Source organism: Monodelphis domestica, chromosome 5 (assembly GCF_027887165.1).
Source record: "Monodelphis domestica isolate mMonDom1 chromosome 5, mMonDom1.pri, whole genome shotgun sequence".
In the NCBI taxonomy this organism is placed as follows: Eukaryota; Metazoa; Chordata; class Mammalia; order Didelphimorphia; family Didelphidae; genus Monodelphis; species Monodelphis domestica.
Window position 1 is genome coordinate 104,195,728 of NC_077231.1, and position 25,536 is coordinate 104,221,263.

Here is a 25,536-nt window from a genome sequence, read left to right on the forward strand (position 1 = left end):
CCTCCTACAATGTCTTTCATCAACAATGTACAAATGGGTACACTTCCCAAATATTAAAGATCATTCTCCACTTGGAACTGTGGATAGAAGATGAATTCTTTAAAAAATATAAACATATAGTAGCTCCCAGTAGTGAGAGTAGGCCTAGTAAAATCAAAGCCATAGCTTAGGAATTGCAAAACACATAATCTGCTCCCTAGCATGAAAAAAGCAAACTTTTCCCCCTCCCCAAATACTAGATGTCTTGCCAAGAAAATTACTGATGTAGGAGTTCTATGAGAAAAACATACAGTATTCTATACAAAACTCCTACATCAGTGCTTCTTGTAAAATTTGACTTGATTCCCTATGTATCTTAGAAATGAGGCTTTTATCAGAAAAACTTGCCTCAAATTCTTCCCCCCCCAACCCCCCCTTAGTTGTCTTGATTGTACAAAAACTAATTTTTCTCAGGTATAGTCATGAACTCTACCCCTATTCAGAGATCTGATAGATACTTTCTTCTGTCCTCTATTAATATAACTATATAAACCTTTATGTCTAAATCATGCATTCATTTTGAGCTTTTCATGGTAAAGGGTATGGGATGTTGATGTATGCCTCATTTCTGCCTGTCTTTCCAGTTTTCCCAACAGTTTTTGTTGAATAGTATAAGGATGATATTAGAACTTAAGTCTTGTTATATTAGTTTAGAGTAAGCAAAGCAAACAAGTTTTCATCAGTTCATAGCCCATAATCAGTCCGTTGCTTTATTATTTTTGCAGTCTACTTATTATTTTTACAATAGTGAATTTTTGCCTCAAGAGCTGGCATCTGTGTTCTTCTGTATATTGTGTACTTAATGTACTCGACTTATTAACTTCTCATTTCTTAACCTGTACCAATTTGTTTTGAGGACTACAACTTTGTAGTATAGTTTTAGATTTCGTACTATTGATCCTCTTCTTTCCCATTTTTTCAACAATTCCCTTGATACTCTTAACGTTTTGTTCCTCCACATGATTTTTCTTTTTCTTTTTTCTAGCTCTATAAATTAATTCTTGGTGTTTTAATGAGTATGACACTGAATAAATTAATTTAGGTAATATCTCCATTTTTATTACAGTGGCCTAGTCTACATGAACAATTATTATTTCTCCAATTATTTAGATCTGTCTTTGTGGAAAGTGTTTTATAATTGTATGCATATAGCCCTTCTATGTATCTTGGCAGATTTCTGTGTATTTTATATTGTCTGTAATTAATTAAATGAAGTTTCTTTTCCTATTTTTTCCTGCTGTTATGATAAAAATTTGGTGAGAAATGAACAAAAGGGAACATATTAAAAATTCAGATTTATTGGTTGGGAAGGGGAGGAAGGAACAGGGGTTTAGGAGAAAATCTACAGGTTATCTTACAATATAATGTCTATAAACTATCTAAAACTGTCTTATTAAGCTAAGCAGTAATTTTCCCAGTAGCCAAATCTCACACCAGGAGTCCAATGAAATGAGTCAGGATCTTCAGTGTCCAAATAGGTCCAGAGGTGAAATGAGTCTTGAATTTTCTTTACTCAAGCTGCCAACAGCCAGATTCAAAGATTTTTCTCTTCAGCTGCTCTAAGGAGAAGCCAGAAACCTGTTTTTTCCCAAGCCTCCAACCAAGGTCCTTTCAGGAGAGAAGTCTGTCAGTTGGGGCATAAAACTTTTCCCAGATCTCCAGCCTTAGGCTCCCATGTTATTTAGTCACATGCTCCTGTCAATCACTCACTCTGACATATGTACCAGTTTGTTGCAAAACGTTCTTTCTCTAGCACATTCCCCCCCTTTGCATGAAACAAAAATCGTGTTGGAAACACTTTTTGTATTTGTGCACAATCTAAAATACTTACCAATTACTTAAACTAAGAAATCTATCCAAAATAACAAACAACCTATGCTCAATTGTCATACTCTAACTAATACTAACCTATTTTAGGGAATTTTTAACAAGGAAAAAAGAAAAGGAATTAAATAATGAACAAGTACAAATGTCAAACAGAAGCAAAATCAAAACAGCAAATAATTTCAAACAAAAGATGAACATAACTTCCATGAAAACATCAAACTCAAAATACTCTTATCAGCTAATAGAGTAAATTGAATTACTATTGTAGTACATTAACTTAGAGAAAAATTTTGAAAATTACAACACAACATTGCATAAGTTTTACACTGAAAATAAAACCAAATATTAAACTCACTTATGCAAATACATGTAACAATAAATATAAGTGAGCTATGTACATAATTTACACATTTATATTACACATATGCAATATATACATGTATGCTATCCATATACACATATATACTTATGCACACTTCATATTTACACATATTTGACATATATACATACAGTATAATACAATTAATTTACAATCCTATATTACGCCCTATTTACATATTCATTACAATTTTGTTTGATATATGTCATATGTTGTTTGTGTTGTGTAATGTATGATATAGTGTAGTTCAGTATCTAATTTTCTTATTTTATCTTACTTAATGCTACCTAACTAATCTCTATCTTCAAAATACTTCTATTTTTATAACTAAATTAAATCTAAGTATGTAACTATATTTCATTAGTAAATAACATATCTGTAGCTAATCATAACACTTTTAGTACCCCAACTATACATTGTTTCACTCATTTAAGTAGTGATTCAGTGTAACCTAATCATGTTTATATTTTGTGCTTATGTTTTATTATGTTGTTACTTTTGCTATTTCATGTTGTTTTGCTATTTTAATGCTAGTGTTGCTGTTATATAAGAGTTATGTTACTGTTGTATACAACTTACCCTTACTTTGGATCTTTCTTACTCTTCTTACCTCCTCTTGAATATTCTTCTGCAATTCCATAGTAGTAAATATATTTGTGTTTGTATGTTAATAAATGCTATGTTATTATTTACTATAATACATTACCCAAAGTATAAAATATTAGTCCATTTATCCTGTAATCCTCTTCATTGCAAATTTCACAAAGTCTTTTAAATTTATAAGTTCTCCATCTTTTATCAATGTCCATTAATTCCTGAATTCTTCTCTCCATCTGCATTGTCCTCTTCTATCCTCTTCCACAGGTATGGTCCTCTTCTTACTGATCTTTTTGACTGCAAACTCAATTTGACTGATGATTCTATCTTATTGCAGTCTCCCCTTCATTTTCTTCTTCTTTGATGATTTGTACATTTTCTTTATTTATACCATGTGCTCATTTTATATGTGAACAATGATACCAAGAATCTCTACCCAAAACTTTTACTGAAGATGGAGAAACCAACACAATAGTGTAAGGACCTAAACAACTTTCCTATTCTGCTGATCTTTTAGCAAAATTTTTTACATATACCATATCTCCTGGTTCATAATTATGAAGAGAATAATCCAAAGGGCTAGTTTGAATTAATACTCTCATATTATGTAATTCTTTTACTCTATATTGTAAAGCATTTACGTAAGAAGTAAGTTGACAGTCTCCTCCTAAGAGAGATGTATAGACTTTCTTGCAAGTTTTTGCTTGTAGTGGAGCATGTCAAAGAGCATTTCATAGGATGATATATGCAAATCTGCTCTTCGCCTCTTACGTAAGTAAAACAAAGCTATGGGAAGAATCTCTGGCCATTTGAGATGAGTTTCAGCACAGAGCTTCCCCACCATAGTCTTTATTTCCTTATTTATGTGTTCCACTTGCCCTGAACTTTGGGAATGATACGGCACAGGATATTTTGGTGTTATTCCTAGATTTTCATAGACACTTTTCAGGATGTCAAGAGTGAAATGTGATCCTTTATCAGAGTCTGTTGTTAGTGGTACTCCAAATCTAGGTATAATTTCCTTAATAAACACTTTCACCACAAATCTAGCTGTATTTGTATTTGATGGAAAAGTTTCAGGCCATTTGGTTGATCTATCAATAATTACCAAACAAATCTTGTATCTTCCAGCTTTTGACATTCTGATGTAATCAATCTGCAGACTCTTAAATGGACAATATGCTAAAGGTCTACCACCTAAACCTTTCTGTCTGAATGCCCCTTGATTGAATTTTTGGCAAACAGAACAGCTTGAGCAGATCATATTTGTTACAGTACTTATTCCAGGAACAACTCATTGTCTCGTTAAAGTGTCATTTACAGCTTGAGTACCAAAATGACCTTTTCTGTGAATGGCTTGACGCAAATAGATATACAGGTCTTTTGGTAACAGCGACTTTCCTGTATCTGTTAATGTTCTTTTCTAGCTCCAAACTTCTCTCTCCATTTTTGTATTTCTGAGTCTCCATAAGCTTTTTCTAGATCATCAGATTCTATAGTTGATAAGTTCATGACATACACATTTCTGGCAGCAAATTTTGCAGATATATCAATCAGCTCTATGATTTCCTTAAGCAACTGAATCTCTTCTATTAGTATGACACACTGAAAAAGCATAATGAGAGTTTGTGAATACATTTGCATTTTTACCATCAGCCAGAAGACATGCTTGCTTTAATGTGACCAACTCTGCACATTGAACACTAATATTACTAGGTAATGATCCATACATACCACAGTGTCTCAAATTCTGTGACTATTGCAGCACCTGTACATCTAATTCCATTACACAAATATGAAGAACCATTTGTGAATAAAACCAAATCTGTATTTTCAATTGGAGTGTTTTTTAACTCCATCCTTGGCATATCCACTAGATCTACTACTAATACACATTCATGTAATGGTTCACCGTTCTTTGGCAAATCAGGAAGAAGTGTAGCTGGGTTTAATACACTACACCTCTTTAACTTGATGTTTGCACGACCTAGAAGTATAATTTCATACTCAGATATTCTTTGGTCTGAATATGCTTGAGTACGAAATTTCCTCATTAGGACTTCTATTTGATGTGAACAAAATACCGTCAATGGACATTGCAAAACTTAGTCTGATGACTTCTGAACTAACACAGCTGCAACAGCTACACCCCTTAAACAAGGAACTGTACCTGCAGCAATTAGATTTAGCTGATAATTATAGTATCCAATTGGATGATAACTTTGTCATAAAGTCTGTGTCAGTACACCAGATATAATACCTATGGTCTCATTCACAAATAATTGAAAAGATTTACTATAGTCTGGTATTCCAAGAGCTGGTGCAAATAAAATCACGGCTTTAAGCTGACTTAAGGCATGCAGATGTTCAGGTTTGAGTTTCAGAGGTTCTGGTTCTTTATTCCTGGTTAGATCTGTTAAACATTTAATAATTTCACTATACCCAGGTATCCATTGCCTACAAAAACCAGTTGTCCCAAGAATAGCTTCGAGTTGCTTCTTGGTCTTCGGTGCACTTAGTTTCTGGATATCAGCTATTCTTTTCTTAGTGATACTTCTGGAACCTTCTGACAACACAAAGCCAAGATATTCAATGCAAGGCAAAACCCACTGAAGTTTGGCTTTAGAGATTTTATGTCCATGTCCATGTAATTCAATCAAAAGAATCTTACTATCTCTTAAACACACTTTACCAGATGGAGATGCTAGGAGGATATCATCTACAAAATGTACTATTTTACTTTCCTTGAATGTTATTGTTTTAAGGTCTCTGTTCAAAATTTGAGAGAATTGACTTGGGCTATCACAGAAACCTTGTGGAAGACAAGTCCAAGTTCATTTGTACTCTCCCATGTGAAGGCAAAGATCTTTTGAGAATCTTCATGAATTGGTATCAAGAAAAATGTTGAACATAAATCTACCACGGTGAAATATCTTGCTTTACTTGAAATGGATGATATTATAGCAGCTGGTCTTGGTACTATAGGATGAGTCTTTACATGATCTTTTACAGCTCTCAAATCTTGTATGAAACTATAGACAGTTCTGCCATCTTGATTGAGCTTTTGTTTCTTTTTTGTATGGGAGTATTGTTTTTTGTTTTTTTGTTTTGTTTTTTAGTTTGAATAAGTTTATTTAATTTACAACATTATTCCTTGGTTACAATAATCACATTATTTCCCTCCTTCCCCTCCACCCACTCTTCCTGCAGTCAACTCACACTTTCATTAGGTATTACTTATGTCCTTGATCAGAACCTATTTCCATGTTGTTTTTTACACTAGGATGCTCATTTAGAGTCTACATCCCCAACATTATCCTTTTGACCCATGTATACAAGCAGTTGTTTTTCTTTGGTGTTTTTACTCCCAGTGTTTCCTCTGGATGTGGATAGTGGTTTTTCTTATAGATTCCTCATAGTTGTTCAGGATCACTGCATTTCCACTAATGGAGAAGTCCATTACATTCGGTTGTACCACAGTGTATCCTTCTCTGTGTACAATGCTTTCCTGGTTGTGCTCTTCTCACTGCATCAATTCCTAGAGGTTGTTCCAATCCCCATGCTCTAATCCCCATGGAATTCCTCCACTTTATTATTCCTTTGAGCACAATAGTATTCCATCACCAGCATATACCACAATTTGTTCAGCCATTCCCCAATTGAAGGGCATCCCCTCATTTTCCAATTTTTTGCCACCACAAAGAGCACAGCTATGAATATTTTTGTACATGTCTTTTTCCTTATTATCCCTTTGGGGTACAAACCCAGCAGTGCTATGACTGGATCAAAGGTCAGACAGTCTTTTAGCACCCTTTGGGCATACTTCCAAATTGCCCTCCAGAATAGTTGGATCAATTCACAACTCCACCAGCAATGAATTAATGTCCCAACTTTACCACATCCCCTCCAACATTCATTACCTTCCTTTGCTGTCATGTTAGCCAATCTGCTAGGTGTGATATCTCAAAAGTTGTTTTGATTTACATTTCTCTGATTACAAGAGATTTAGAACACTTTCATGTGCTTATTAATAATTTTGATTTCTTTAACTGAAAATTGCCTATTCATGTCTCTTGCCCATTTTTCAATTGGAGAATGGCTTTATTTTTTGGTACAACTGGTTTAGCTCTTTATTAATTTCAATAATTAGACCTTTGTCAGAGGTTTTTGTAATGAAGATTGTTTCCCAATTTGTTGCTTCCCTTCTAATTTTGGATGCATTAGTTTTGTCTGTAAAAACCTTTTTAATTTGATGTAATCAGAATTATTGATTTTACATTTTGTGATTTTTTTCTAGCTTTTGCTTGGTTTTAAAGTCTTTCCTTTCCCAAAGATCTGACAGGTATACTATTCTGTGTTCACCTAATTTGCTTATAGTTTCCTTCTTTATATTCAGGTCATTCACCCATTCTGAGTTTATCTTGTTGTAGGGTGTGAGATGTTGATCCAAACCTATACTCTCCCATGCTGTCTTCCAATTTTCCTAGCAGTTTTTATCAAAAAGTGGGTTTTGTTCTCAAAAACTGGGATCTTTGGGTTTATCATAGACTGTCCTGCTGAGGTCATTTACCCCAAGTCTTTTCCACTAATTCTCCTTTCTATCTCTTAGCCAGTACCAAATTGTTTTGATAACCACTGCTTTATAGTATAGTTTGATATCTGGAACTGCAAGTCCTCCTTCATTTGCATTTTTTTTTCATGATTTCCCTGGATATCCTTGATCTTTTGTTCTTCCAAATGAACTTTGTTATTTTTTTTTCTATTTCAGTAAAGAAGTTTTTTGGTAGTTAACTGGGTATGGCACTAAATAAGCAAATTAATTTGGGTAGGATTGTCATTTTTAAGTATATCATCATATCATCCACAAAGAGTGATAGCTTGGTCTCTTCATTGACAATTTTAATACCTTCAATTTCTTTTTCTTCTCTAATTGCTACTGCTAGTGTTTCTAGTACAAAATTAAATAATAGGGATGATAAAGGGCATCCTCGTTTTACTCCTGATTTTATTGGGAAGGCTTCTAGTTTATCCCCATTGCAGATGATGTTTGCTGATGGTTTTACATATATATTCTTTATTATTTTTAGGAAAGGCCTTTCTATTCCTATACTTTCTAGTGTTTTCAATAGGAATGGGTGTTGTGTTATATCAAAGACTTTTTCTGCGTCTATTGAGATAATCATGTGATTTTTGTCGGTTTGCTTGTTAATATGGTCAATTATATGGATAGTTTTCCTAATATTGAACCATCCTTTCATTCCTGGTATGAATCCTACCTGATCATAGTGGATAACCCTTGTGATGACTTGCTGGAGTCTTTTTGGTAGTATCCTATTTAAGATTTTTGCATCTATATTCATTAGGGAGATTGGTCTATAGTTTTCTTTCTCTGTTTTTGACCTGCCTGTCTTTGGGATCAGTATCATGTTTGAGTTGTAAAAAGAATTTGGTAGAACTCTTTCTTGACTTATTCTGTTAAATAGTTTGTATTATATTGGTATTTGTTGTTCTTTGAATGTTTGATAGAATTTATTTGTGAATCCATCTGGAACTGGGGATTTTTTCTTAGGGAGTTCTTTGATGGCTTGTCCAATATCTTTTTCTGAAATGGGGTTGTTTAGGTAATTTATTTCATCCTGTTTAGTCTAGGCAATTTATATTTTTGTAAGTATTCATCCATATCACCTAGATTGCCATATTTGTTGCCATATAATTGGGCATAGTAGTTTTTGATGAATGCCTTTTCATCTTGGATACTGTCAATTTGATTTTTTTTCTTTCCTTTTTAAAATTAGACTGACTAGTACTTTGTCTATTTGTTTTTTCAAAGTACCAGCTTTTAGTCTTATTTATTAAAATAGTTCTTTGACTTTCCATTTTATTAATTTCTCCTTTGATTTTTTGGATATCTAATTTAGTCTTCATCTGAAGATTTTTAATTTGTTCGCTTTCTAGTTTTTTAATTTGCATGTCCAATTAATCGACCTTTGCCCTTCTTAATTTGTTAATATATGAACTCAAGGATACAAATTTCCCCCTGCGTACTGCTTTGGCTACATCCCATAGGTTTTGAAATGATGTCTCACCATTGTCATTTTCTTGAATGAAGTTATTACTTGTTTCTACGATTTGTTCTTTAACAGGTTTTGGAGAATCATATTGTTTAATTTCCAATTAATTTTTGATTTATCTCTCCATGTACCCTTACTAATTATTATTTTCATTGTATTGTGGTCTGAAAAGGTTGCATTTATTATTTCTGCTCTTTTGTACTTGTTTGCAATGGTTTTATTCCCTAGTACATGGTCAGTCTTTGTGAATGTACCATGTGCTTCTGAAAAGGTGTATTCCTTTTCGTCCCTATTTCTTTTTCTCCCCATGTCTACTAACTCTTAATTTTTCTAAGATTTCATTCACTTCTCGTACCTCTTATTTATTTTTTGGTTTAATTTATCTAGTTCAGATAGAGGAAGGTTCAGGTCTCACACTAGTATAGTGTTTCTATCTATTTCATCCTCGAGCTAGTTTCTTCTTTAGAAATTTGGATGCTATGCCATTTGGTACATACATATTGAGTACAGATACTTCCTCATTGTCTATATTGCCTTTTATCAGAATATAATTACCTTCCCTATCTCTTTTAACTAGATTTATTTTTACTTTAGCTTTGTCAGATATCATGATTGAGACTCCTGCCTTCTTTTTATTGGTTGATGCCCAGTAGATTTGGCTCCATCCTCTTACTTTGACACTATGCGTATCTACCTTACTCGTGTGTGTTTCTTGCAGACAGCATATGGTAGGGTTTTGGATTCTAATCCACTTTGCTATTTGCTTGCGTTTTATGGATGAGTTCACTCTATTCACATTCAGAGTTATGATTACTCACTGTGTATTTCCTAGCATTTTGGTTTCTACTCCTGGTCCTGCCTTTTCTTCTTTCACTATTTCCTTCTACACCAATATTTGTTTTTAATCAGCCCCCCTAGTTCCCCTCCCCTTATTTTACTTCCCTTTCTACCCCTCTCCCTTCTTATTCCCCCCCTTATTTTCCCTTTAGTCTTCCTATAATTACCCCCCACCCTCTCCCTTCCTTGTACTGCTTCCCTCCCCATCAGTCCGTTTTTTACCCTTCTACTCCCCTATAGGCTACAGATCTATTCTCTGCCCCAATGGATTGGATTGTTCTTCCCTCTATGGGCAAATTTCAAAGCAGATAAGAGTTGAATATTTCCTATCTCCGGCCTCTTTACCCTTCCAGTGTATTGATGTTCTCCCCACTCCCGCCACAAGCTTCTTTGTGACATATAAATTTTATGCCCATTTGTTTCTTTTCCCCTTTCTTTTAGTATTAACCCCTTTTTTTTAGCTCTGGTTGTGTATATACATACACACACACGTATATGTATTTATGTATGCATATATATATATATATATATATATATATATATATATATATATATATATACCTATTTATGTCTTGTCCTTTCATCCTATACAGTTTGTCACTGTACCCTCTAAGTGTAATTCTTCTAGCTACCCTGGTGATAACAACAGGTTTTTAGAGTTACCAATAACTTTTCTAATGGGGATACATATCAGTTTAACTTATTGAGTCTCTTAAAAAAATTTTTTTTGTGTTGTTTTGTTTTGTTTTTCTTTTTTGCCCTTTTTAAAAATTACCTTTTGATGATTCTCTTGACTTCTGTGCTTGGGCACCGAGTTTTCTGTTCAGGTCTGGTCATTTTTTTTTTTACAAATTCTTCGAATTCTTCTATTTTGTTGAATGACCATACTTTACCCTGCAAGAATATAGTCATTTTTGCTGGGTAGTTGATTCTTGCTTGTAGACCTAGTTCCCTTGTTTTCCGGAATAGCATGTTCCATGCCTTTCAGTTTTTCAGTGTGGATGCAGTCAGATCCTGCGTTATCCTCACTGTGGTTCTGTGGTATCTGAATGACTTCTTGTCAGCTTGTATTATCTTTTTTTTTGGTCTGATAGTTCTTGAATTTGGCTATAACATTCCTGGGTGTTGTCAGTTGGGGATTAAGTACAGGAGTTAATCTGTGGATTCTTTCAATCTCCACTTTTCCCTCTTTTTCTAGGATATTGGGGCAGTTTTCTTGAATAATTTCCTGTAGTATGATGTCCAGGCCTTTTCTTTTGTCATGGTCTTCTGGAAGACCAATGATTCTTAAATTGTCTCTCCTCGCACGATTTTCTAAATCCTCTGTTTTGTGAATGAGATGCTTCATATTTTCCTCAATTTTTTTCATTCTTTTTGTTTTGTTTCATAGTGTCCTTGCTGCCTTGTGAGGTCCCTTAATTCCAGTTGTATTCTGGTTCTTAAAGACTGGATTTAATCCTGGCTTTTTGGTCATCCTTTTCCTTCTTGTCTGATTTTCCTTAGAAGTCATCTTTCATCCTCTTTACCTTATCTTTCATCTCCTTTGTCTCATCTTTTATCTTCTTCGCTTCATCTTTCATCTCCTTTGCCTCATTTTCCAGCTGGTTGATTTTGGCTTTCAAGACACTATTTTCTGTTTCCATATGACTTATCTTAGTTTTTAAGTTCTTTTCCCAATTGTCTTCAGGCTCTCTTAATTGTGTTTTGAATTGCATTTTGAGTTCTTCCACAGCCTGTATCCAGTTCCCTGGGCTTTCTGATTAATCTTTTGATGATCCCTCCCCCTCTGTTCTGTTGACTGTGTAGAAGCTGTGTATTGTAATTTCTTTCTTCTTTTTCTGTTGTTTGCTCATATTTGCCCCTTCTTTGTTCCCCGTATTTGTCTGTGATCTTGTTCCTCTCATTTTTTTGGTTTTGGGGCTTTCTGTCAGTCTCCCCTCTTTTAGAACTTTGTCAGATCTCTCAGTGCAGTCTCTGGGGGAGGAATATGAGCTTCCCTGTCCTAGAGGCTTTTGATGGGATTAAGTTCAGCTGGGTTGGACTTTATGTCCTCTGAGGCTAAAACCTCCTGGACGGCTGGAGCCAAATGGAAGGTCTCAGCCGCCCAGACTCTCTCCAGTTCTCTGCAACTGCTTCTCCGCCTCCTGTGTTCAAAGCTCTGAGCCTAGCACAACCCTGGCTGCAAAATACACCCTCTAGTCCAGTGCCTTTGTCTGCCAAGAGATTCCTGTCCTTGCTGGAGGCCCAGCACTGGGGGTGGGGGGGTGGGGGGGTTCCTGGCCTCCCTGAACTCTGAGATCCCTGATGGGATTAAGTTCAGTTGGGTGGGCTAGATGTGCCCCGAGGCAAAAACCTCCTGTAACGTTGGCAAATAGAAGGACCCAACTGCCCAGGTTGCCAGCTCTTCAATCTCTCTCCGGCTGCTTCCCTCCCGCCTGTGTTGGGCGCTCTGAGCCTGGCACAGCCCTGCCCACAATGTGCACTCTAGACCAGCACCTTTGTCTACCCAAAGATTCCAGGTGCCGCTGGGATCTTAGAGCTCTGGGTGGGAGGGGAGGGGTCCTCGGACCTTCCTTCTGCCTTCCCCTTAAATCCGAGTGTTCTCGGATTCCAGCTTTTTTGGGGGGAATGTACTTTTTGAATTGAGTCCAGCAGGAGGGTTCCTTTGCTCTTTCTTGTTAGGTTTGATTTTCAGTCCCCTAGGAGCATTTAGTTTGTAATTGGTAAGGAAGGGTTTTCAGAGGTCTGAAGTATTGCTGCTCCTAAACCTCCATCAGGTAGAGGTACAGTTCTCTGTACAGGAGTATTGTAATTTGAGAAACACAGTATTATGATCCCTCAATAATCGGTCTTATCCCATCTATAGCTTCTTTACTCAAAGGATATTGAGGAACACAAGGAACTGGTTCTTCCTCAGTTCTCACTGTTACTGGAGTAGCTGATTTCTATAGGCCTACATCTATGGAAGACTTAGACCATAAGTCTTCTGGTATATCCTCAGGAATAGGATAGTTGGAATCCAACTCTTTCTCTGCACTGACTGAATGTTACAACAGCAATGGAAAAGCTTTCAGAAATTCTTCTGGGAGTTTTAATGATATATCCCCAGTGTCAGTACATTGAATTGTTGCTCATAATTTACAAAGCAGTTCCCTCCCAAGAAGGTCATTGGCCATTCTGGCATACAAAGAAATACATGTTCCACAGATAAAGGACCTAGAGCTATCATGTTAGGTTGTAATTTTGCTACTCTCTGTTTGTTTTTCCAGTAGCTCCAATCACTTCCATAGTACCAACAGATTTACAATCTTTAGGAAGACTTTGCAAAACTGATTTACTGTCTCCAGTATCCACCAAAAGATCTTATATCTGATCCCCTATAGTTACAGAAACATAGGGTTCAGTGCCAGTTGGAGGTTGGAAGGTTTCAAGAATTGGTGAAAGTACAATAACATCAATATAAAGTTCAGTCATTTCCTGTCCATCCAAGTCTACATCTGCATGAATTATATGATTTTCCCAGGATTTTGTATCATCAGCTTTTATATTCCTCTCATTGGTCCTTAAATTCTCCATCTTTGTATCATTGTTCCCATTTACAATTTCATTATTATTTAGTTTATATGCTTCATTAATTTTCCTTATTCTACATTCATTAGTTTTTTTATTAAATTGTTCTTTTAAAATGTTCTTTTTTTAAATGTTCTTTTTCTGTACAATTATTTACACCAATTATATCCTCCTTTGATTCCATTAATTCATTTGTATCATTGTGTATTTTATTTTCATTACTCTCAATTTCATTTATCTTCTACTCACTTTTATTTATACCACACTCATTTCTTGATTCATTTTCATATGTCCCTCTGGGAAATCTATGAAAGGCAGTAGAACTTTTACTCTGACTACTCGTGACTACTTGACTGTATTTAGATCTAGCTCCAGAATTTACCCATGACTGCATAGTATTGAGATCTGGTGCCGACACCACGCCACAACTGCACCTCCCGTAACAACTGGCGTCCCATGCCCCATGTGCCACAAACTCTGCGCCTCAGTCTTTGGACTTCAAAGCCATATGAGGGTACATCAGTAGATGATAATGCACAAAGACAAATGTCATTCTCATTGACCGAGAGACTACTACTAATACTAATTTCTATTTATTTTTCTTCTAACTTGATTTCTGAATTTGCAGTCCTGGTACAGATGACCAATCTGATCACAAAGGAAAATACCCTGGCTTTACAGATCTTAAAGTGTTCACTGCCTTTATTTTCTTAATTTCACTTTCTTTAGCTTTCATTTCAGCTTCCTTTAATTTTCTTTTCAAGTCCTCAACAATGGAATCCCTATCATCAAATTTTTCCTCTGGGTCATTTGTCACATAAGTAGCTTTTCTCCTTAATTCTTCAAGATCTAATTATTCCCATTCGGGGTAATTTGATTTAAAAAATTATCTGACCTTTGGGACTGCATTCTTTACAAAGACCCGTTTGATGTGTGCAATACTGTTTTCTTCCAGTACATCCATCCCTAATAGAGTTTCAGATGCCTCGATTATCCTTTCCAGGAAAACTGCAGGAGGTCCAGAAACCTTTTGCTTTATGGCCTCAAACTCAAGAATTGGACCTTTTAGTATATCACCCCATAATCTCTAGGATTGCATCTCTTGCTTCAGTTAACATATCATAAACCCCATCTGCCATATCTAGCTTTAAGTCCTCTGGCCAAGATTGTAAAAGGGGATTTGTTCTTGTTTCCTCTATAAAGTTATTCCTTTCTCTCTTAGTCAGCACCTGTTTCATTAATAGGGCAAAATCATTAAAATCAGGATCATATAAGTCAATTACCCTACACATTTCTTTAATAACTTTATTTGGCTCATCTTTAAAATTTGGAGTCCCCCTTTTGATGGATTCAAGGTCCTCCGGGGAAATCTTTTGTGTAGTTTAACCATATGCATCTCATTTTGTTTAAGCACTGGCTTATCTCTTAGGGGATACTTACTCACTATTCCTGCTGCTTTCTCTTGTTCCAGCTTATTTAGTCTTTTCCCTTTTTTGTTTATTTTGTTGTTGTCACTTACATAGCCTTGGTTCATATAAATGTTATTTATAAATTCCTCCAGTGTATTCATTTGTTGCATCCCTTCTAAACCAAGTTACTAGATCTTTCAGGCAATTTACACAAAGGCACACAGAGGCACGAGACTTGAACACAATATACCCACAGATAACAGCAAGGGGTATAGGCCATAACATCACACAGTTTCATATCCATTAATGGCTTAATACAATCCATTTTGAAAACATCGTGACAGTAGTTAGGTCAAGTTACACACATAAAATAAGGAACATACATTACATATTGAAACAATACCATTAGCACAGTACTAAACATGCTTGCTGACATGTCAGTTTCCATAGTTATAGTATTATTCAAAACAATATTATTACAATGTAATTTATATATACAACAATTGAATAAAGAACAAATAAATTTCAAATTTGAAAAAAGTTTTCCCAAGATGGCCACTCCAAGATGGCTGCTGGGGGTCTGTGGTGTAGTTTTAATAACCCCCTCTGAGCAAGCCAATCCCTCAGAATTCTATTTGGCTTTCCCCGTAAGCTCCTAACCACCTAAAGACGGATTATAATGTTGGCTCAAACTGCTCTCTTTATACTTAAGAAATACTAATACAGTAAACATATAAATCTAGCCTTTTCCCCCTATCTTTGATCTCATTAACATATAGACCTAGCTGACTCTGTTATGATAGGAATTTGATGAGGAATGAACAAAAGGGAACATATTAAAAATTCAGATTTATTGGTTGGGAAGGGGAGGAAGGAACAAGGGTTTAGGAGAAAATCTACAGGTTATCTTACAATATAATGTCTATAAACTATCTAAAACTTATTTAGCTAAGCAGTAATTTTCCCAATAGCCAAATTTCAACAAAGAGTCCAATGAAATGGGCCAGGATCTTCAGTTGATGAGTGTCCAAATAGGTCCAGAGGTGAAACGAATCTTCAGTCTTCCTTACTCAAGCTGCCAGCAGCCAGATTCAAAGATTTCTCTCTTCAGCTGCTCTAAGGAAAAGCCAGAAACCTGTTTTTTCCCCATGCCTCCAACCAAGGTCCTTTCAGGAGAGAAGTCTGTCAGTTGGGGCATAGAACTTTCCCCAGATCTCCAGCCTTAGGCTTCCATATGACTCTTAGTCACATGCTCCTGTCAATCACTCACTCTGGCAATATGCACCTCTCAGTTTGTTGTAAAACATTCTTTCTCCAGCACACTGCTGGATTCTATGGATAATATTCAGAAATGCTTTAGATTTGCATGAGTTTTTTTCCTATCCTGAGACTTTGCTGAATTTTTTAATTGGTTTGATTAGTTTTCAGTTAATTCTCTAGTGTTCTATTTCCTAAGTAAAGCATTATGTCATCTGCAAAGAATAATAGTTCTTCTTCCTCTTTGCCAATGCTCATTTCATTTTCTCTTTCTTGTTTTATCACTATAGCTAGCATTCCTAGTACAATATTGAATAGTAATGGTGATAATGAATATGAATATCCTTTTCACCTCTTACTAGAAATAGAAAGGCTTCTAGAATATCTCCCATTACAGATAATGTAAAAATTTTGGTTTTAGTTGGATATTACTTATATTTTTAAGAAAAGCTCCATTTATTGCTATGCTTTCTAAAAGTCTTTTTTAAAAATAGAAACTAGTATTGTTTTTATCAAAAAGGTTTTTTTCTGCATATATTTAAACAGTTATGTGATTTTAAGAAATGTATTAATATGGCCAGCATTTCATATAGATTTCCTAATGTAGGACCAGCCCTACTTTAATGTTTACAGCCCAGTCATAGTAGTAGTAGTCTCTCGGTAACCGAGGATGACAATTGTCTTTGTGCGCTTTCATCTGTGATGTAGATGAGTGTGCACAAAGACACTTGTGTGTGAAGGAGATTTAAGTGGAAAAGTCGATGCACAGAGACAGTCCCACTCTCTCGGCGTTGGAAGCCTGGGTCCATTGGCACAAAAAATCGTTACACCTGGAGACTTCCTCAGCTGCATTGGATGGCCACATTTTCTTTTGTGCTCCAACACGCCCTAAGCACTCCACAGTGCTTTGCTGCGTCGCCCTCTCAGCCGTTGAACTTTCTTATTGGTTTCTTCTGTCTGTTCGGCTGAAGCAGTCTTCGCATGCTGGGTGAGCAAAGCCTTAGTTCACCAGGGGTCTATGACCCGATGGCTACCCTCACAAGGTTTAGCCGGCCTGTCGAAGCTGTTGCCTGGGGTGTGGCCGCTGCCGCATCCTAGCAGCTACTGGGAGCCACAAGTGAGAGCTGGGTGTCAGGTGAGGGCCAGAGGCTGGAGAGCTGCCCTAGGAGGGCACTACAAGCCCTTTATACCAGAGATACTACTCCTCCCTGAGCACCCCATATGCCCCTAATATTCATTAGGTAAATTGGTCTTTTTTGTTTGTCTTTCAATTCTTCCTGGTTTAAGTATCAAAACTGGTATTTGTGTAATTGAAGGAATTTTGTAGTAATTTCTTTGCCTGTTTTTTTCAAAAAAGTTTGTATAGTATTGAAATTAATTGCCTCTTAAAGATTTGGTAATTCACTTGTAAATCCACCAAGTCCTGCTTTATTTTTCTTTATGAAGCATATGTGACTTGATTGACTTAATTTTCTATACTAGAGTTATTTAAACATTCTGCTTTCCTATTCTACCAATCTGGGTAATTTATATATTTGTAACTATTCATCCATGTCACTTAGTTTTTCAGTTTTATTAGTATATAGTTGGGGTGAAATACCTGCTAATAATTGGTTTTATTTCATCTTCACTGTTTGGCTTTGGCTGCTACTGAACTGCCATCTTGACTCCACCCCTCTAGGATTTCTCCTTTGGAGTTAAATTGAGGGGTTTTATTTTCACTCTCTCTGATATTGATAGATTTCAGCTATTTGCTGGATTCTAGTTTCTAATCCTTTTTGACATCTTCCTTTTGTGATGAGTTTGTCCTATTCATAGTTAACTATTGATAACTATGTATTTCTCTCCATTCTATTCTCTTATACTTACCCATTTCATTTTTTCTGACCCTGGCATCTCTTAATCATTCTTACTTTCCCCTTTTCCCTTAATCCATTTCCTATTTCCCTGTTTGGTAAGATGTATTTTTATACCCAACTGTGCATATGTATATTCTTTCCTCTTTTAACCAGTTAAGATAAGAGTAATGATCAAGCCCATCATCCCCTTCATGTTGCATAAATCTTTGTGCACCCCATTTATTATTTTCCTCAGTCTTTCTGTCCTTTTCCCAGTGTATTCTGTTTCATATCCATCCCATTCCTATTTTGAGATCATTTAAATAGAATCACTCAGGCTTTCTGTCTTATGACTCTTGGTGATGATAGAGTTCTAAGGGATTATATCAGTAATGCTTGAAGTTGTCTGTTTTGTTGCAGTTCCATTTTCCCTCCTGTAGAATTGTTTTAGCTAGCAAAACTCAGTCATAAATTGATTTCCTTCTGCAATACCATTACATGTTGTCCTTTATTTTATAGTGGTGTCTATGAAATCTTGTGGTATCCTAACTGACTCTTAAGAACTTGAATTCTTTTTTTTCTGGCTTCTTGACAGTATTTTTTCCCTTGACCTGGGAGCTCCAAATTTTGGCTATAATGTTCAAAGGAGTTTTTATTTTGAGGTTTCTTTCTACTTTGCTCTCTGCTTCTAAGAGATCTGAAAAGTTTTATGATTTCTCAAGTCTTAGCTCTATTTTTGGTCATGGCTTTTATGTAGTAGTCCATTTATTTTTTCAACAAAACCTTTAGTGCTTTTCTTTGAATCAATACTAAGTACTCATTCCAAGGCAAAAGAGCTTTAAGGGCTATGCAGTGGAGGTTGAGTGATTTTCCGAAGGTCATATAGCTGGGAAGTGCCTGAGGTCAGATTTTAAACCAATCTTTAGCTTTCTTTTGGCCCATTCTATTTCTAAGGAGTTATTATCTCTAGTAGGATTTCATACCTCTTCCAAACTCTTCCCTCTCTACTGTTCTCATTTGATTTTTCAAATCATTTTTAGCTTCTTTTTTAACTTTTATAAGAATTCTTGTTGAACTTGTGTTCAACCTGCATTTTTCTTTGAGGCTTTGCTTTTAGATATTTTTGAGCCATTCTTTTCTATTTGTGTCTTGAGTTTCCTTGTCACCAGAGTAGAGCTTTATAGTATGATTCTTTTCTTCCTTTGCTCATTCTTTCAGTCTACTTCCTGACTTTGTACATTATGTTATGTATATATGTGCTGGGTTATGTACACTGAGTACAGATGTCCAGCCTGAGCTTTTGCCCTCTTATGTGAGCCTGCAAGCATTCAGTGCCCCCAAAGTGGTGAGATCCAAGAGTAGATCAGTTCTCTGCCCTCCTGGCCTGAGTTCTCATGCTCCTTTCCTAGGTTTGAGTCTATTTCCAAGTTTCTAGGTAGGAGTTTTAGTAGTCTACTGCCTGACTTAACCATTATTAATCCACTGGGAGGCTTTTTAGTTTTAAAACAACAGAACTGCTGACTTCCCTTTTGGTCTGGGAAGCTACTCTTTGCTTTAGCCATCAGAGCTGCTCTCACAGCTACCATTTGCTTCCTGAAACTTATTCCTGTGCTTATAAAACTAAGGCCAACCAACACTCATGATTGCTTCTCCCCATCCTGGAATATAAACCAGAATTGGACAGTGAGTAACAGAGCAGCCAAATGGGACTCATTCCTGCACCCAGTACTTGCTGAAGGATCTCTTTCTGCCCCTTTGCTTCTTGTCCTGGTCCCTGCCTTGGTCTTTCTTATTTTTGTCATAATATATACATTCTTGGCTACATCCCATTCCCCATTGTATACAGCATCTCTGTCCATCTCCATAAACTTCCATGGAATCAAAAAATGACTCTTTTTTTGCCTTATTAGCTTTCCCAAATCGGAATTTGGTCTGGTGCTTTCTGTAGATTGTTGTGAAGGAGGTTTAGGTGGGGAAATTTGATTATAATGCTTCATCTTACTCTGCCATCTTAACTCTCCTATATACTTAAAAATATATATATTTAAAAAATATTTTTCCATGATTCATGTTGTCTCCCTCCCTTCTCTTCCCACTCCTGGAGGTGACAAGTAATTCTACTGGGTTATGTATATATTATCACTCAAAACCCATTTCTATATTATTCATTTTTGTAAAAGAGTAATCTTTTAAAATGAAAACCTCAAATCTTATAATAAATCACATGTTTTCTTCAGCATTTCTACTCCTACAGTTCTTTCTCTAGATGTAGATAGCATTCCTTCTCATAAATCCCTTGAGATTGTCCTGAATCATTGCATTGCGATTAGTAACAAAGTCTGTTACATTTAATTGTCTCACAGTGTTTCAGTTACTGTGTATAATGTTCTTCAGGTTCTGCTCATTTTACTCTGCATCAGTTTGTGTAGGTCCTTCCAGTTCTTATAGAAATCAAGCGATTCACTATTCCTTATAGTACAATAGTATTCCATCACCATCATATACCACAATTTGTTCAGCCATTCTCCAATCAAGGGACATCCCCTCATTTTTCAAATTTTTTTTGCTACCTTAAAAAACATGGCTATAAATATTTTTATACAAACAGGTCCATCCTATTTTTTTAAAAATCTCTTTGGGATATAAACCTAGTAGTGGTATTCCTGGATTCCTGGGCATGCATTCTTTTAAAGTCCTTTGGACATAATTCCAAATTACCTTCCAGAATGGTTGGGTCAATTCACAACTCCACCAGCAATGCATTAGTGTCCCAATTTTGCCACATCCTCTCCAATATTTATTATTTTCCTTTACTGTTATATTGGTCAATCTGCTAAGCGTGAAATAGTACCTCAGAGTTGTTTTGATTTGCATTTCTCTAATCAGGAGAGATATAGAACATTTTTTCATGTGATTATTGATAGTTTTGATTTCTTCATCTGAAATCTGCCTATTCATATCCCTTGACCATTTGTCAATTGGGGAATGATTTGATTTCTTATAAATTTGACTCAATTCTTTGGAGATTTGAGAAATCAGACCTTTGTCAGAGAATTTTGTCATAAAGATTTTTTTTCCCAGTTTGTTGTTTCCCTCCTAATTTTGGTTGCATTGGTTTTGTTTGTACAAAATGTTTTTAATTTAATATAATCAAAATTATTCATTTTACATTTTGTAATGTTCACTGTCTCTTGCTTAGTTTTAAATTCTAACCTTCCCCATTGATCTGACAGGCATAGTATTAGTCTACATTCACCTAATTTACTTATAATATCACTCTTTATATATGTCATATACCCATTTTGAACTTATCTTGGTATATATATATATATATATATATATATATGTATGTGTGTGTATATATATATATATACACACACATACATATATATATATATCTTTTTTTCCCCAATTTTCCCATCAGTTTTCATCAAATAGTTTCCCATATGTTTTTAAAAGGTCAAGGTGACTAATATTTTAGTTCAGGACAATAACTGAATTAGAGTTGATTCTAGTTAATTCACTCTGCTATATACTTTTCGCTCCTAACCAGATTTTTAAATGTCTTTCATCTATCTAGGTTTATCGACAAGACTGTGAAACTTTTGGGATGGTTGTGAAAATGCTCATTGATAAAGACCCTTCATTAGAAAAGTCTGTGCAGTTTGCCTTGAGGCAGAATTTACATGAAATAGGTGAGCGATGCATTGAAGAACTGAAGCATTTCATTACAGAGTATGATGCTGCCAATCAAGAATTTGGGGAGTCTTTCTAAGAATTCATGCTGAGGCAAAAGATAATGTACTTCTTTGTTTTGTGTGTGTGTGTGTGTGTGTGTGTGTGTGTGTGTGTGTGTGTGTGTGTGTGTGTTGGATTGTATAAATCCTTAATATATGGAAAACTTTTGTGGGTAGTTAGGGGGATATTTTACTACACTTAGCCACACATTTAGATATCTTTATCATTATTATATCAAAAGAATATCTAAAACTTTTTATTAGCAATGTGCAGAAGTTCTTGATCCATAATTAATCATAAGCTTTTAAAGTAGGATGAAGTGTCAATTCATTTTTCCAGTATACCTCTTTGAAAAATATGTGCAAGAGGTTAGTTTTCTACAATTATTTGTCTTCAGTCTCACAAACTATATAATCATATGCTTTGTTATGTGAATCTAGACTTAGTTTACTGATTAGAAATTACTTTGAAATCATTTTTTTCAAGACATTGAAAATCCCTTGAATTTTGTTAACTAGCAATTCCATATGATCTATATTTTGAAAATTCATCTTAAAAGTTCTATGACTTGATGTCATGGGCTTATTGTCTAATTTGTTTATTAAGCCTTCAAACTTCTAAATATTCTAATGATCTACTTTTCCATATTATCTGACTCCTTGAAGTTATCCCAGATTAAATATATTATTTCATCGTGTAAGAATTACTTTTAAAAGATTCTAAAGCTCTAATAACTTCTAGATCAAGAAAAAAGGCTTTTAAATATTAAATTGTTTATTTAAAACCTCCTGCATTACAATATTCTGAATTTCATAAATACACTGATATTTATCTTACAAGATCACATCTGTGTCAGATGGAAGGGAAAATTTGTGAATTTAAAGGTGAGTGACTTATTTAGGCTGAGATTTTCCACAAAATTTATAGGCCTAGATAGAAATCTTTATCAACATGAGAAACAGTAGATTTTTACCCCATAGGTCTTTGTTCCAACTATCTTTTGCTCCATGCATCATTAGGAAATTAGTTGATTGTTCCAGTGATTTCAGCCTAAAAGTTTATTTAACTCTCCTTATTAATTCCAGGACGATGGATATTATACCAATTTTTGATGTTAGGCATACAAATTTATTTTTTCTTTTTGTGGTCACAGAGCTTTAAATCATGTTATTATTACTGCCTACTTTCCTTATTTTTCCAGTGTCTCTTCTCTAATCTGAATTCTGCCATCATTTTTTTATGGTTTTTCTTGATAATGTTTTGAAGGCTTCCAAACAGTAGGGGACCAAAATTATGTTAAACGTTCATTTCCAGCTAGCCATTTATTTTAAAAATCATGCTAGATTGGAAATAAAGAAACAGTGTTATGTGGTACCAGAAGGAATGTGTGCCACACCTGAAAGTTGAAAGAGAAAGAGAAAAATATAATTCCAAATTATCCCCAACTTCCGCCTTGCCAAATCTGGCCACTTTGTGAGTCATACTTTTTGATACTTAGTATGCTAATCCAGTTTCTGAACCATAAACTAGAACTAATCCTTATCCATCATCTCTGATATTCTTCTCCAATGTGTGAGACTCTTTTGTTAGCTACCCAGCCTAGAGAAAACTAAGGCAATAATAGTTTTATTGCTCAGTTTTCCATTTCCCTTTTTCTTGCATTTAATTTTATTAAGTAATGTCACTTCTTAAAACAAAAGCTGAAAAAATATAGTAGAGATACCAAAGACAAGGAACAAATTCTTTAGTTGAACTTCAGTAGTTTTACTAAAATACCATCGCATTGCAGATATTTAAAGTCTTAGCCACTTAAATATAGTTTTGTTCTTCCTTCTCTCAAAACATTGTTTTCAATTAATAAAGGTTTTACATCAGTAATTGCATCAATAAAATTTCATTAGGGTCATCAGTTAATTGTAGGGGGAAAAAGGTAGACTTTAAAGGGTAACTTTGCAGCATGAAAATTCAAATGTAAACTAGAATGGTTTATGTTCTAAGAAGTTCTCCTTATTAAGATGTTTTTATCAAGAGAATTACCCACTGTTCTCTGCTGAATATCTCTAAGTAATGTGCTATATTTTCAGTATGCCTTGCTATGCATGTAGTTGAAGTTCAAAGGGAAAGTGGAACTTTGTAAGACTTCCTTGTGTAAACTTTAAAAAAATAAAACAACCAGTTTTAAATAATTGAATTGTCTTTTTTTTATAGCAATCTTCATTTCATTGTGTCATCAAAATGAAGAATTTATTTAACATTAATACAGATTTAACTATTGACAATATCTTAACCTCCAAATTCCCAAGGGGATTGTCCTTTATGGTCCAATTAGTTATCATATTCCATCAGACAGTTTGCCAAAGTCTAAGGAATCTATAGTCACCCTTATTAACTCTCTTCCAAGCCAGCTCCCTCTCCTTTCTTAGCTGCAGATTTTTGTTGTCATCATTTTTTTCATTCCTTTTCCAGTTATCTTTTCCTGGGGAATCTACTGTCACTCATTCCCTCTTCAATTTTCTCTCAACTGAAGATCTCATCTCTTTACTGAAAATATTAACATCATTCAACACAGATCCCCTCTTTACACCTTCATCTGGAAATGGCAGTTTCTTGACAGTTTCTACTTTCCCTTATTCTTTGACCTTGATCTAGCCTTTCTCCTTGCCAAGACCTACCCTTTTAGGATGTTCTCTCTTGTTTACATCCATCTCCTCCTGTCTTCTTCAGGAGATTGCAGCCTCGGCTCTTTGTTTCTCTCCAATCTTCAGCCTCTCAATATTTACTAGTTCTTTCCTTCCTGCTTTCAAGCATGTCCCAGTCTCCTCCATCCTCAAAAAAACCTTCACTAAATATTAAAATCCTCCTCCATCCCCTTCCTGTTTCCTTTTTCTTGTCTAAAATTCTAGAAAAATGTGCCTGTATTTACTATCCCCACTTTCTCTCTTTACACTGACTCCACAACCCTTTGCATTCTGGCCTGTGATCTCATTACTTGACGGAAACTTCTCACTTCAGAGTTACCTATGATCTCTTAATTAACAAATCTGATAGTCTCTTCTTAAGTCTTCTGAAAACTCTTCTCTCAACTTTCATGACACTCATTTCTCAGCTTCTCTTCTTGCTTGTTTAATTATTCTTCAGTATCTTTGGCAGGTTCATAATCCTCACTATGCCTTCTTAACTAGAGGTGTTCTCTATGACTGTATTCTAGGCCCCCTAATCTTCTTTATATATTTTTATTTAATTTTTTTTACAAATTACATGGAATAACAAATTTCCACATAAATTTTCCAAAGTTTTATGATCCAAATTGTCTCTCTCTTCCCTCCCCCCTCCTGGAGTTGGCAAGATATTCTGTCTGGATTATACATATTATGCAAAACTATATAAATTCTTAATGATTTTCCCATTTCCATGCCAATGACTCCCAATTCTGTATAATCAACACAAGTTTTACCCCTGACATTCAATTCTACATCATCAGCTGCCTGTTGGATATTTGACTTTGTGTACTAGATATCTCAAATTCAAGCTGTCAAAAATTGGATACTTCTCTGCTCCCAACTCGACCCTCTTTCAGACTTTTCTTATTTCTTTGGTGGGTTCCACCATCCTTTGAGGGTCTCAAGCTCATAATATTAGTATTTGACTGGACTTATCACTGCCTCTGACCCTGAATATCCAGTTATTGCCCAATCCTACCATTTTTACCTTCACAAGAAAATTTTTTTCTTTCTGTTCAAAGAGGCACCCTTTTATTTAAGGCCTTCCTCATTGCTGTTGCCAAAGTGATTTATCTTCAGTGTTGATCTAATCTTTAGTATCCTTACATACATTAGAATACTTAGGAAACTCTAAGCAATCCCTAGTACCTCTAGGACTAAGTATTAACTCCTCAGTTTAATTTTGAAAGCCCTTCACCACTTTTGTCCAACTTGTCTTTTCAGTTTTGGTGAACATTACAACAAGCCAAATTA

At 35.2% G+C, this 25,536-nt stretch overlaps 1 protein-coding gene across 7 annotated transcripts in view; it reads left to right on the top strand.

Moving 5' to 3' along the window:
* The window catches only part of PPHLN1 (periphilin 1), a 176,985-nt gene extending 153,237 nt beyond the window's left edge, over window positions 1-23,748 (top strand). For all 7 annotated transcript variants that reach the window (XM_007503151.3, XM_007503152.3, XM_007503153.3 and 4 more), the window contains one exon: window positions 21,405-23,748. In XM_007503151.3, coding sequence (XP_007503213.1) covers window positions 21,405-21,599 — 195 coding nt within the window. In that variant the 3' untranslated portion in view covers window positions 21,600-23,748. The remainder of the gene's footprint in view (window positions 1-21,404) is intronic.
* Window positions 23,749-25,536: the final 1,788 nt, after the last annotated feature.